At 44.3% G+C, this 15146-nt stretch overlaps 1 protein-coding gene across 2 annotated transcripts in view; it reads right to left on the bottom strand.

Moving 5' to 3' along the window:
* Positions 1-5076: 5076 nt before the first annotated feature.
* Nck2 (NCK adaptor protein 2) overlaps positions 5077-15146 on the bottom strand; it is a 146310-nt gene continuing 136240 nt past the window's right edge. For both annotated transcript variants that reach the window (XM_048810463.1, XM_015505004.2), the window contains exon 5: positions 5077-6377. In XM_048810463.1, the coding sequence (XP_048666420.1) occupies positions 6183-6377 (195 nt within the window). In that variant the 3' untranslated portion in view covers positions 5077-6182. The remainder of the gene's footprint in view (positions 6378-15146) is intronic.

Below are 15146 nucleotides of genomic sequence, written 5' to 3' on the forward strand. Positions count from 1 at the left end.
CCCCCCCCCCGTCTTCTTCCATCTTTTCTAATACTACCAGGAAAACAAGCTAAGTCCAGAGGAGAAAACCTTCTCCTAAACATTTCCCTACAATCCGTACAACTGGTTTGAGCATCTTCATCTATTCAGTCAGATTGCTTCCATGTAATTTAAAATGTAAGAAATTTTTTCGTATGTATTGTTCATTGTGGTAAATTCACAACCCTAATAGGAAATCTGGGGTATATTAGAAAGTGTGAAGAAAGTAAAAGTTCCACTATGTCTTCCAAATGATTCCCAGGTAATTTTGTAATCAAAGTCACCATTCTGGCCTTAAATAAAACAAAACAAACAAACAAACAAACCCAAACAGAATCCTAGAGATTTTGTACCACCTTGTAACTAAAGGCTACACTACAGTAAGGGTAGACAAATCCCAAAGACAAGTTCCAAAAGCACTTTTTAGCAAAAATGACTCTCCTAACCTCCCAACCCTAAAGCAACCATTGTGGTACCATGCGTGAGCACTGGGTGCCATTTGAACATCTACGTTCTGTTCTGATTGATTGGGCCAGTGTTTTAGTTGGCTTTATTATTTCAGCGTCATGCCTTCCTGCTGTACGATCCTCTGCTTTTTGATGGGAACTCTTAGCATTTGTGGAAAGGAATCCTTCTGTATATTAGGTAAAGTTTACATATGAACCCATTTACCTCATGGAGGGGAGGGGAGGGGATGGGGGGATAGGAAGGATAGTAGAATGAAACAGACATTATTATTACTGTGTGTATATAGTGACTGCATGACCAATGTGATTCTGCAACCTGTACACTCCGAAAAATGAGAAACTATATGCCATCTGAATCAAATGTATGATATGTCAAGGTCATTGTACTGTCATGTGTAACTAATTAAAACAAATTAAAAAAAGAAAAAGTATATAACAATGTCTAACAACTATAATACCATCTTTAAATGGCAGTTCTGCACCAGGGAATCTGAGGCCATTAAGACAATTTGAGAACTTGCTGGAGAGTAAGCCATAGGTGAAGGGTGGAGCTTGGCTTTAGATGCAGGTAGAGGCCAGAGATGGGCACAGGTTCTGCTACCTTGAGATCAGGCTTTCTGCCTCATACGAGACCACTAGATTTGGGGATTCTGAGGCCATGACCTAATCTTAGAAAGCCCTGTGTCCTACCTACCAGCAACAACTTAAGCACAAGACCCTGGTGCTATGGTTTCTGCTTTAGGCTATAGATTTTGGTCACCTAAGCCAAGGAGTTGACCAAATGCCTGCCTCCTGGACAGGAGGTCAAGCATCTTTTAAGAGTTGTCAAAGATGAGCTTCTAGATTAGCTGCCAGGCTCATCAGTCTCCAGGAATCAGCATCAAGTAGCAGCTACCTCCAAGCCTAGAATATAGTGACTCTTCCCTGTTGACTTGCATGTCCAGTAGCTGTACTGTGGGAAGTCCCAATAGAGGCTGGGGTAGATGAGGAATGTTTAGGGAAAAAAAGACCAATTTGGCGGCTGGGGGTGCAAGGTCTTAGGTTTGATCCCAGGCATCAAAAACAGTGCAGATGACTGCCTCCCACAGTGCCACATTGAAATTTGAGTCTTTCTAAAACTGAAACTGTCACCCTTCTGGGTCTGAGTGAACTGCACTTAGAATGCCAACAGCCAGCTTCCTTGGAGCAGTGGGATTTCCATCTGCTGAGGAAGGCAATGCTTTTGGTCACTGGAAGCCTGACTCAGAATTTGCCTCAATAAACCACTGTGTTGTCAGGCTCAGGCCAAGAATATTCGACTCGCTCCCCGCAGCGAGAAAACAAAAATATCCCTTAGAGGATCAATTTTAGGGATGTGAATTTGTCAACCACCTCTGGTAAGGTGAGTGCTGTGGGTGGTTCCGTATGGTTTGTGGTCCTGGGATTGGAAAGGAGGATGGGTCATAGGAATTTGTTGGTGCAACCCTCTTCAAACCCCTGAAGAGTCTTAAGCTCTAAAAGCAGGACATGTGGGCCCTGAGACTGCAGGTGAGGACCATGTGGCAGGCTGATGGAGACAGTTCTTCAATGGGGGTCCTCTGAGGAAGCTGGTGGCAACTGAGTCACAGAAAAGCTCCAGAGAGGAAAAACGCAAGCAGATAATATGACAGGGCTGAGGGGGAGCAGTTATTGATGTTTTGCTTCATGCAAAACACTTCTACCTGGGCTACCCTGCTAACCCGCTCATGGCCCTGTGAATTCCAGAGATGGAGAGCAGCCCTGTTTTACTCATGAGCAAACCTATTTAGAGAAGTTGGGCAGTTTGCTTGCAATCATAGGGCTGGTAAGGACAAGCTGGCTCTACCACCATGGGTGGCATTCAGCAGGTGGCCCCATGTCCACAGACAAACCAGGCGTGACACGGCATGAGAGGACTAGCATCCCGTGGTGTTAGAACTGAAAGATCCAGGTGAATGAACCAGAAGGGAAATCTGAATGAAGCATGAGTTAGCTTTCCATCACTGTGACAAAACGGACCAGAGACAACGTATTAAGGAGGAAAGGTTTGTTTTGACTTGTGACTTCCAAGTTCCAGTCCCTGGTCCCCTTGGCCCTGTGATGAAGCAGAACATCATGGCAGAGTGCACTTGGGAGGAGGCCTGCTCACCTCACAGTGGCTAGGAAGTCAAGCATGTGTGCACAGGGCTGGCTCTAACATCCTGACTCCCAGTGACCTCACTTTCTCCCACTAGGCCCTACCTCCTGAAGGCTCCACACCTTTCAGTAGTGCTATTGGCGGGGAATCAGACTTGAACTCATGAGCCTTTGGGGGACATTCAAGATCCAAACTATAATAAACCACCTATTCTTTGTTTCCAAATCAGTCCTCGACACTTCCCCTGCTCTCTGCTTTTAGTTAATTATAGATAACACCTTTGAGCATAGGCCACGATGGAAACATAAATGTCCCCAAACCCTCTCCTGGGGGACAGGGTTTAGGACTTGCCCTCCCTCCTCCACAGTTTCGTCAAAAGATGAAAAATCTCTTTCTCTTGAAAAATTCATCATTTTGCTATATCAAGACTGGATAAAGCAGGTCTGGTTCATATACTAACATAATTAAGGCTGATTCTAGCAAAAAGGACCCAAACTAGACCCATGTTTATTGAAAAATAATACAGCCACACACCCCATGACATATTGGACCATGGTCCCATGATTATTCCATCTAGTGACTCATAGCTGTCTTGGTTTGTGTACTACACTCCTGGATGCTCATGCAATGATGACGTCAGATGACATTTCCTAGAATATATTCTGGTCATTAAGTGGCAGACTGTATTTTAAAATAATACTTTTCCATCCTTCAATTCTGTGCTTTGGTCTTAAGAAATTATTTTGGTATTCAGGCAGTATGCAGGCAAGGTTCATATATGAATACACAAACAGAGAAACTCCACATCATGCACAACCTCAAGAATGAGAATCTTGGCCCGGGGCGATGGTGCACCCCTGCAATCCCAGCAGTCTGGGAGGACCCAGAGTTCAAAGCCAGCCTCAGCAACTTAAAGGGTGCTAAGCAACTCAGTGAGACCCTGTCTCTAAATAAAACATAAAAAGGGTTGGGGATGTGGCTCAGTGGTTAAGTGCCCCCAAAGTTCAATCCCCAGTACCACCCACCCCAAAAAAGGGATCCTAATTTATACTCTTCGTATGACTCTATTGTTATATTATCTAAAAAGAATCTTAAAAACAAATTATTATTGTATTGGCTTGTGTAAAATAAAGGCACACAGGGATGTAAACAAGTGACCAAAATTACCCAACCCCAGAGTGACTGACCTTTATAGTTGTGTGCTGTTCCTGCAAAGAGGCAACAGGACAGGAAAACAAGATTTGCCCAGGAAATCTCTGGACAATCAGGAAGGTTGATGGCAATATTGCCACCTGGGTGGAGCATCAGTGATCCACATTCCACATCACATGTAAATCTTGTTTTGACATCCTGCTGCCAGTGTCCCAGGGTACCTGTTTAAAAAAAAAAAATCTAGTCCTGATCTACCTCATAGCTGGAGGACTCTCACAAAGCAGTTTGTTACAAAACACTGCTGTCAGCTACATCATGAGCCTTTAAGTTCCTGAAGCCAAAATGTGCAGCTGTCTTTTGTCCTTTAGTTGCTCATTTCTTCCTCAATCACCTATAAAACAAGAGCCTCATTATTTAGAGAGATTCTAGAGGGCCAAAATGTAATAAACACCAGTGAGACCTGGATGTGCACAGGAATTGCTTCTCTATGGATAAGGTAGAGAATGGACCTATCTGAGGTAATAATTGGAAGTCTATTTGCTATAACTGGGTGCTGCCAATTTCAGGTACCAGATGCCCAACTTCTAATAGATTATAACTCAAAGCAAAAAGAGATAACAGCAAACTCAAGGAAGCAAGAATGGCAGAGTAAGTGCAAACTCTCAGGAAATACCTCATTTCTCTAGAATTTCTGCCTAGACTGGGGTTGGAAAGGGAGGGGGCCCCAGAGTAGAATCCTGAGTTGGCATCCATACTTGTCCCTGCAGTGGCCATGTGCCTTGGAACGTTTTGTGCCTGTCTCCATCTGCAAAATGAGGGTGACAGTATGAGGCACCGCACAGGACTGTGCTAAGGCCAACAGTGACACTCTGCCTGGCACAGAGGGAGAGCACTCTGTGCGCGGGCCATGCCTGCACACACCCCACGTTACGTGAGCACATTCCCTGTGCCTGGCACATTGTAGCTTACCGAACAATAAACAGATTGAGCCAAGTGAAATGTCAGCTGGCAGGGCCACCGAGTGTGAGAACTCTGGCTGACAACAGTCCAGTGAAATATATTTCTTAGCCAATAATTTCCAAAGAGTAAAGATCAAGTTTGACATTCTGGGTTCTCATGGGAGTTCAACTAATTAGAGCTTAGTATTTCAATATACAAAAATGCAGCAGTAGAAAAAAGAAAATGTGTAAGAGTTAAATGCACTAAAGGATGTCCTTTTGGTGATGAAGGTTTAATAAAACACTGCAGTCATTATTCACCCATAATTGAGTCAATTTTTCCCCCAAGATAAATACACACACAGTCTTGTCATAATACTTCTTTTTTATTACAATATCCAAAAAACTGGGTATGCAAGTTTAGGGGATCTCAAGACCCCTTCTTCAATTGTAGGAATGTGCCATCTCAAGACTGTATATTTCAACTATAAAGAAGTTCAAATGTAAAGAAAAAAGAAAATGCAATTTTTTCATAAACATTCTGTGTCTTTTACTACCAATCACATATTCTTTTGTAAACCCTGAAAAATTTCCCTGTAAAGCAAATTATATATATATAATATACATGTATTATATATATATATATATTGAGTGTGTATAAAGTATTGGTATCTCCCCTTCCCCGAAGATCAGCTGTTTTCCTTAATCATCTGTTATTAGTGTCAACAAACGGCTACAGATACATATTACTTTGAGAATTAAATACATAATTGTGAAATTCAAACAAGCCAAAGGGCGAGAGGAAAAAGCACTATGTGGATGGCACATCTGGGGGTCAATTACCAAAACATGTCTCTTTCTGCATCACCGGTTCCCTCTTCTGTAGACTGACTCTCACAGAAATTCTCTTTATTGCAAGCACAGCCTCGAAGGCACTGGGCAGTTTCCTCACTGCCACCAACGCGACGTTCCAGTATTGCTATCCTCAAATGCAACTGCTCCCTGCACAGCCTGGAGCCAGGACCCTGAAGGAGGGCCGCTGGGTGGGCCCCGGGCCCCTGCCACCTGGTCCCCAGGGAGCTAGAGCTCAGGCCATTTCATCCTGAGTGTGCTGTGGTTCACTCACACACTGAGCGCAGCCTGGTGCCCCCCGACTGCACCCGATGTCGTTGAGTGGGGAGTTCTGAGTGTGCCCGATTTGAACAGACCACGGCTGTTTCCAGCTGAAAAGGAGTGAGGTGGGCAGACACGCCCCTTCTGCCTCCCGTCCTCTACACTGGGCCAGGAGGCTGTGGGCTGGGCGTGGCCGTGAGGGCCTTGGGTGGCGCAGGGGAAGAGGCTAAGGAGGCCGATCGGGATGAGTGCCTGGCACGCGGAGCTGCGGCAGGACGGCCGGGTGGGCGACCGCAGGGCTCCGGAGGGAGGCGAGGGGGCAGCGCAGCCCTGGAGCTGGGGCCGGGGAGGCCGCCGCCGTCACTGCAGGGCCCTGACGAGGTAGAGCCTCTCCCCGTGCTCGCTGGTGAAGATGGGCGCCTTCTTGTAGTGTTCCACCAGCTCGTCCATGCTGTGGAATCGCCGCTGCCCGATGCAGTAGACATTGTCCACGAGCTGCACCTTGAAATGCTTGTTCTTCCCTGACGCTTTGAGAGACACGGAGAAGTCACTGGGCTGGGGAGGAAGCAGGAGGAGAGTTACCACCGGGCACAGAGGAAAACGGGGACGGCCCGACCCTTAACTATGCTGGGGCCCGCTGGACCCGCCTACTGAATCCAGATCCCCATCCAGCTCAGCAAGCTGGGTCTCAGGTCACTATGGAACACCCTGCCTGATGACCAGGTGACCCAGGGGCGACCAAGATCGCACCCTCCGAATCACAGACAGATGGAATTTGGCCTAGCACAGCTGCAGTGCTAAATGCTTGTTGCCTATAGAAGTAAGACCAACCGTGCTCCCCGGGTGCTGGAGGAACATGAAGTGTGCATTTCCCAGACACTTTGTGGCAAACTAGGAATTACTCAAAGTAGTTTGCCTGCAAAGCACAGCTAGAAATTTTACTTCTATTAGAAATTAAGCCATCGAAAATTTCTAACTCTAAGCTTTTAACAATAAATACTTGAAGGACAGTGAAAAATTCTGGTGACATTTGAATCATACTTCATCCCAGAGGGGGCTGCACCAGGGTTTGAACACAGATTTTATTGAGAAATGTTCAAATTCTGTATTATATTACATTAGTGCATTACAGTATGTTTTAGAAATGTCATTATTTTTATTAAAATTGGCCTTTTATTTCATTTACTGAAAAGCATACAGGAAGGACACTAAGAAATACTCTTTGTAAACCAAGAAATATTGATCAGTTTAACAAGTAACAATTATGTATTGAACCCTGGCTATGCTCCATGCCCACACAGCATTGGACCTGTGTGTGCACACATGCAGGTGTGTCTGGGATGTAAGCTCTGTCCAGTGGCACTCCGGTGGAGAGTGAATCCCCACTGGAAGTGAGAGGGAATCCTGAGCTAGGGAGATAGCTTTGTGTGTGCGTAAGAGTATGAAGTGTGTGTGAGCATGCCAACCAGCCCATGCTCAATTATAATATATCAAGCCCCCGTTATGTGCAGGCAGGTGTTCCAAGATCCCCAATGGAGGCCTGAAATTGCAGTTAGTACCAAACCCTATATATGGTCTTTTTTTTTTTTCCTTTACAGCCATGCCTATGATAACATTTAATTTAGAAATTAGGCACAGTAAGAGATTATCAACAATAACTAACAGTGAAATACAATCATTATAACAATGCATTGTAAAAAAAAAAAAGTTAAGTGAACGTAGATTCCCTTTACTCAAAATACCTTATTGTACTTTCTTCTGCCTTTTCACTTCAAAAAGGCACTTCACTGCTTCTTCTTGGCATATCTGAACTGCCAGCATCACTACTCTTGCTTTTGGGGCCATTCTTAATTAAAACAAGAGTTTCTTGAACACAAGCAATGTGATACCTTGATAGTCCATCTAATAACTGAGACAGTTACTAAGAAACTAACTGGTGGATAGTGTATACAGCATGGATACAGTGGACAAAGAGGTGACAAGTCTCGCACAAGATGAAGAAGGATAGTGTGAAATGTCATCATGATACTTAGAATGGGCAATCTAAAACTTAGGAATTTATTTCTGGAATTTTCCACTTAATATTTTTGGACCACCATTGACAGGGTAATTGAACCCAAAGAAAGCAAAACTGAGGATAAAAAGAAACCTACTGTATTCTCAACAGCCCAAATCAACAGTCTAACTAATCACGTGACAGTACAATTCTCAAATCATGACTATTTTCATGGTGAACAACAAGATGGATACAAGTTAGCTTCAGTATTCTCAGTGCTACCATCCAAGTTAGTTGCCATGTATAATTCTAAAAATAAAACAAACTAAAACAGATACTGCCCCAAAGATATATCGCCTGCTCCCAAAGCCTGGGCATGAGCATCATCATCCTCACTGTGACTCTGTCACCCACCCCAGTGAAACAGGAGAAACACATGGCCAGCCACAGCACTGTGTACAACAGCATACATGAAATGCTCCACCCTCTCCTAAGGCTCCAGGTTTTCCCAAGTTTCACTGCGCTTCCAGGTCCCTTGATGTTCATGTTCTGTAAGTGTGTGTGCGTTTTGTCAGAAGCTGAGCCTTTAAGATGCAGGCGTCTCACTTTGAGGTTTACCAGGAGCCAGGCCTTGAGCTACTTTGATAGATACTTTAATCAACCCACACATAAAGCAGCCTGGTTTTTAGTGGAGGTAGGAGTGAGTCACGGTAAATATGCGATACACCTGATGCTAATTAAGCTAAATGATCAACAGATGACTTTCTGAGTGGGGAGATTTGTTTAATCTGAGCTCCTCAACTTAACCTCATGGTATGTGTGCACACGTGCTCTTGCGTGCACATGTGCGTTACAGCAGTAAAAATTGATGTAGCAGAAAAGGCGATTTTTAAATTCATGGGCTCCTGAGCAGAAACCTTAAAGACACAGCACCAACTTACGTCAAACAGGAGTGCTGAAAGCTTAGGAGTGTCCTTTATTCCGTTTGAGCAAACAATCCTTAGGAAATCTGTCAATGAATAATCCACACTAGCCCACACATTACAGGGTGAGTATTTCTTATTCAAAATGCTTGGGACAAGAAATGTTTCTAATTTTAGAAAAAAATGTGGAATCTATGCACATGCATAATATATGAGTCAGATTTTCCATCGCTACGGCCAAAAGACAAGACCAATATAGAGGAAAAGTTAATTGGGGTTCATGGTTCAGAGGTCTCAGTCCGTAGATGGCTGACTCCTATAGCTCTGGGCCCAGAGTGAGGCAGAAGATGAAGGTACAAGTCCTCTGCTCATTAGGGACAAAATATAAAACCCCTAAAGGCATGCTGTTAAGGACCTACTTACCAGCTATACCCTACCTGCTTAGTTACCACCCAGTTAATCCATATCAGTGGGTTAATCTACTAATTAGGCTACACCTCATAATCTAATCATTCCACCTATGAAAATTCTTGCATTGTCTCACACATGAGTTTTTGGGAAATATCTCATATCTAAACCATAACACATAATAAGAACTCTTGGGGATAAGACACAAGTCTAAGCACTAAATTCATTTATGTTCCATGGATATCTCATATACATAGGAAAATAATTTTATATAATATAAAATAGTTTCATGGTGTGGAATTTTTCACTTGTGGCTTCATGTTAGCAGTCAGATGGTTTCAAATTTTTTAACCTGTAAGACACCCTTAAGGGAAATCTGAAGACTTCTCTAGGCATGTTCCCAAGACCAACAGCATAGCATCAGCACCACCCAGGAACTTGCTAGAAAGGCAGATTCCCAGGCCCTGCCCCAGACCTGCTAAAGCAGAAATTTATTGGGTGGGGCCTGGCCATCTGTGTTGCTGTGAATCTGATGTAGTTTGAGAACTGAAATAAAATTTATGCCAACCACCAGCAGTAATGGAAACACAGACAAATGTCCAAAGCCACCAGAAAAAGTTGTGAATTATTAATGGGCAAAGAAGTCCAATGACAGACGGTGTTCTATGTCACCCCAGTCTGTCATGCCTTTCTGATTCTGTTCAGACATTCCTTGTGGGGAATTTCCCCTGATGGGACAGCTGGGACACACGGGAGCAGAGCACTGACATCTCTTCACTTCAGATGGAGCCAGTCCCTCGATCTGCTGGAGAGGGAGTGTCTCGAGACCTCCAACAACTCTGGCCATGGAGAGTGCGAGGCAGGGAACAGTTCCCTTGAAGGCAATGCTGTCAGTCCTGTTCTCCCCATCCTTCCACGCCGGGTTTTCTGAATCAGACATGGGGAAATTAGAGGAAAAAGGACCATGTCACATGCAACTCCTCAATGAGCTGTAGGGTATTGATAGTAGGATGGAGTACTCTAGGTTGAAGCATGTTTCTGAAATGTGTGATCAAGATGCAGGCTGAGGCTGCAGTCAGCAGGCTTGACTGGGGATGCTCATAGGAGCCATCCATGGGCATTCTGGTGGGGCTAGTTGAGTATCTGTATAATATGGCAGCTGGCTTACTCCAGATCCAGTGATCCAAGAGGACACCATGATGCCTTTTATGTCCCAGTCTTGGAATCTTCTGCCACATTCTTTTCACTAGAAGTGAGATGCCAAGTACCGTCTCTGCTCGAGGGAGAGGATCAGGCTTCAAACTTCAAAGAGAGGGGTACTGAAGACTTTGTGGACCTCTTTTTAAGCCATTCAGATACCGCACTTGTTAAACTGTTCTATGGATGGACTAAGATGTAACTAGACTTAGTCTAGCACCTTCTTTTCTATTTTGAAACATCTACCTTCTCTTCCTGTTTAACTGCCCCTCTGTACTTTCCCCTGCACTTTCTTGAGTCGTTCCCACCCTTCCCTTCTCTCAACACTTACCAGGTACCATTTCTCTTTGCTGATTACTGCATTAATTCTTCACATTTTCCATAGTTAGACCACTTCTTGTTATCTTCTCCCATGACTTGGAATTGTCATAGGAATGAGTTTTCTGTTCTCATACTCCAAATCAGATGTTCTGGACAGTTAACAACTGGTACAACATATTCATTCCTCTCTTCTTTTTAGGAAGTCATTTTCCAAGTGAAATCTGCAGATGACTAATAGTTTGGTAGAAAACCAAATTCTCCCAGGTTCTTTATAGTTGTGTTTTTGTTCAGATTTTAGGTCCCCTATTCAAAGATAATCGTTCCACGTGCAAGAATCTGATTTAACCCTACATCTTTGCATTGGGCTCAGATTATCTGGTGTTCAATAAATACAATGACTCAGGAATTTCAATTTTGACCTTTCACTATTCATTCCTTTAAGTAATTCTTACACCTTATCTCTCTGCAACTTCTGCTCACAAGTGATTGTTTTTAGACCAGATCAGAGAATATGCTCAGTGATGCTGTCTATAGGATCAACTAGTTCCTACAGCTTCACATCCAGGCCCGAAATACTTGCTCAAAACCACCTTAGTGTTTTTATAAAGTAGATAAACTGGTTAGGTACTTTTCTCCCTCACTCAAAATTTAATTGAGGGAAAAAAACGAATGCCAAGAACAGTTTTTTTTTTTTTTTTTTGAGAGAGAGAGAGAGAGAGAGAATTTTTTTTTTAATGTTTATTTTTTTAGTTTTCGGCAGACACATCTTTGTTTGTATGTGGTGCTGAGGATCGAACCCGGCCACACGCATGCCAGGCGAGCGCGCTACCGCTTGAGCCACATCCCCAGACCAAGAACAGTTTTTAATACCCTTTTTTTCATCCTTCAGACCTAGGAACTTGAGTGTTAATGTGGTTTTCTTCTAAGCATGTTGGCCTGGAGGAAATAAGAGGGGAGGGAGGGGTCTTGCTCCCAGGGGTCTTGCCTCCAAAGAGAGGGAAGCCTGTTGGTTTCTTATCTAAAGCGGCATCCTTCTTTCTTCCAGTTCAATAAATGCACATTTTTCTCTTTTTCCTTGAGGAAGGCACTTGTTTGTTCAGAGAAGTGGTTCGCTGACCCCCTTCTCAGAATGAGGAACCAGTAAGTGAAAGGCGAACTGTGTTGCACTGAGAACTCTCCTTCTGTTCCTGGCTCAGAAAAACCAGCTTCCAGGTTTACTGTTCTGTCAGGTCACCTCCCTAGCCGTATAATGTAGCCTCCTTTAACTCAGAAGGGACTCACTGTCTACACCAATGCCACTGGCTGTCAACTGATACTACTCTCCGTTTCTGTATCAGATTCTCTCTTCCTTATCCCCAAACATGACCTGCCTCACTGGCATTTTTTAGTCTCCTATAAACGTGTCTCTGAAATACTCCAGAGGTCTTAATCAATTCACAAGTGATGTGATGAAATATTCATCTTAATAAATAAAGAAAAATCAATCATCAATAGAAAAATAACCCTTAGAGTCCCATTTATCTTATCTTCAAATAAATGAAGCTTTGTCCACTTTCAAATTAGGGGGTACAGGTGTTCATCCCCCCGACCTGCCCCCAGTAACGCATTTCCTGAAGTTCAATGCAAATATCTCAGTGGACAGACCCTTAGAATATTGTCCTTTTCATTCTTTTTCTTCTCATGATGTCATACCTGGTGGAACTAAATGATAATTCAAGCTAGAATTTTACTGTATGATCCAACAGTTCTTAAAAGGGCTTGAATCAAGACTCAAACTCTCAAAACTGAGCATCAGAATTGCTCAGAGGGCCCCACCCCAGAGCAATCTGGGCTTCTAGCAGGTTCCTTGGTGATGCTGATACTGCTGGGAGGGGATTACCTCCAATTACCTCCATGAAGGCTGAAGAGAATGTTCCCCCATCTGTTTGAGGAAGTGCCTCTGCTTGATTCTGGCATACATCCAGGATCTGTCCTTTAATTGGGATTTTTTAAAACGGTGAAATAGAACGCAGTGGGGAAGGCAGGTGAGCAGAGCATTTCAAGGATTCCACTGTTGCTTCTTACACTCTGAACCCCCTTTACAACGAAGGGCTTTCTGTTAGACACTCCAAGGGGGCGGGGATGTGACACTGGGCCTCACCACCCTGTGCTGCTCTTGCTGTGCCAAGGAGGCCAGCTGAGGAAATGCGCAGCCACAGGGCCATGACACTTCCCAGATAACATCACCTACTCGATGGATACCAAACAAAAATATGCAACGAAAGGTGAGAAACATGAGTTAACTCAGGTTCCCTGCTGAGGCAAATTAAAACCACCTCACGCCCTAGAATTACTGTTACTACAAAAACATAAGACAGTAAAACAAAGGTGGGCAAGGACGCAGACAGGCAGGAATGTACCATGGTGTGGTCTCGGTGGGAAACTGTGTGGCAGTTCCTCAAGACACTGAAAAACAGAAGTCCCATTTGCTCCAACCATTCCACTTTGGGGTATATGTGTAACAGAAATTGAAAGCAGGGGCTTGAAGACATATTTAAATATACCCACGTTCATAGCAGCATTGTTCACGTAGCCGGAAGGCAGAAGCTAACATGTCCACAGGTGGTGCACACACAAGGACTTTTATTCAGCCTTAAAAAGGAGGAGCATTCTGACACATGCCCCAACTCTTGAGATTATTCAAAGTGAAATAAGCCAGACACAGGAAGAAAAATGCATGAAGTTCCTGGAGTAGCCAAGCTCAAGACCGAGAGTAGAACGGCACTCTTCTTGGGGAGAGGGAGGAATTGGCGGATTAGTGTTTAATGGGGATAGAGTTTCAGTTTGGGAAAATGAGAGTCCTGGAGATGGATGGTTATGATGGTTGTACAACAATCATTGTAATGAACTTAATGCCCCTAAACTCAAAGATTTTTTTTTTTTTTTTTGGTACTAGGAATTTGAACCCAGGAGCACTTTACCACTGAGCCACATCCCAGCCCTATTTTGTATTTTATTTAGAGACAGGGTCTCACTGAGTTGCTTAGTGCCTCACTAGCTTGCTGAGGCTGACTTAGAACTCGTAATCCTGCATAGCCTCCTGAGCAGCTGGGATTACAGGCGTGTGCCACAGTACCTGGGAGAGACTGTGAAAAAAAAATTTAAGTATGTTCTGTTATCATGAAAGAATTATTGATAAAGGTTGTGCTGATCTTAAAAGATTTGCAAAATTGTGATGGAAACATCAGGAAACCAAAGTCCCATGATGGGCGGGGACACTGTGTGCTTCCTGCTACAGAAGCCACCAGCAGCAGTGGCTGGTGGGCAGTCTGTGGCCAAAGGAGATGCTGAAGAAAACAGGAAGCACAGACTCCGAGCCATGCTTCCTAGGGAGGGCACAGCCGTGATAAGTCAAGCTCTGGTCTTGAGATCACCTGTGGCACTGGTGACTAGTTTCTGTTTTCCCTGGGGATCAGGGGACAGTAGGAAAACTGACCCCGGGCAATGCTCCCTAAGCTTTCTTAGCATCAAAGCCTCAGCTGGCTGATGGGCTGCATGTTCTTCTCTGAACCTCTCTTCTTTGCCTTTCAAAAATGTTGCAGTGACACTGATTGGCTCAGGCTGGGGTACTTACTGTGCCTGTTTGGAGTCACTGATGTTAACAAGATACTTTAGAGGCCATCTCTGTGAGACAAGCACTTTCCTACCACACGTCTTGAGATCAAAATGTAAACATTTCTTGTGAAATTTCTTCTATGAATGGCAAAGCAACTGTTTTCAAAGGACACTGGTAAAGCACAGGGCACAGATGCTAAGAAGCAGCCATGTGCACCCGTCCCCCAGATGCTAGCTGTGCTAGAAATGCTCCCCAAGGGCCACCAGGACCAAGGCCTCATGTTCCTTCACTGGAGACCAACATGGAGACTACAGTGGATGATGCTTCCCAGAACCACCTAATGAACCCAATCACTCACTCCAAACACACCCTCAGCAGGAAAACCCTAAAGACCCACCAGGTACACCTGCCGGGCCCTTTGCTCATCTCCCATTCTGTACTTCTCTGCATGTGTGTTAAAAAAAAAAAAAAAAAGGGCAGTTCAAAGAAACTCTAACCATTTCTTTGATTTCATCTCACTGCTAATCTAAGCAGACTGATCATCAAATTGCTAGGGAGCTAAGCCTTTAACCTCCTCTGTAAACCAAAGAACGATTTGAATCTATAAGACAAACATACAGAGTTTTCGGTAGCCATCGCTAAGAACTCAGACCAAACCACCAAAATCCTCAGAAGGTTTACACTGTAAGGGGTGGAGCAGGAGGAAGGGGCTGTGTTCTAGAGGCAGCGAAGGTCTGAAAACAGGAGATCCTGGGGACAGAAGCCCAGTGTGGCAGGAACACCTGTGAATGAAAATGACGAGGCACTGGAGCCTAGGTGGACCGCTGGAGCAACCAGGGGCCACGCTCTGCCACCAGCCATGTGTGGTGACGGGGATGATGGGC

Source organism: Marmota marmota, unplaced genomic scaffold, assembly GCF_001458135.2.
Source record: "Marmota marmota marmota unplaced genomic scaffold, marMar, whole genome shotgun sequence".
Classification (NCBI taxonomy): domain Eukaryota; kingdom Metazoa; phylum Chordata; class Mammalia; order Rodentia; family Sciuridae; genus Marmota; species Marmota marmota.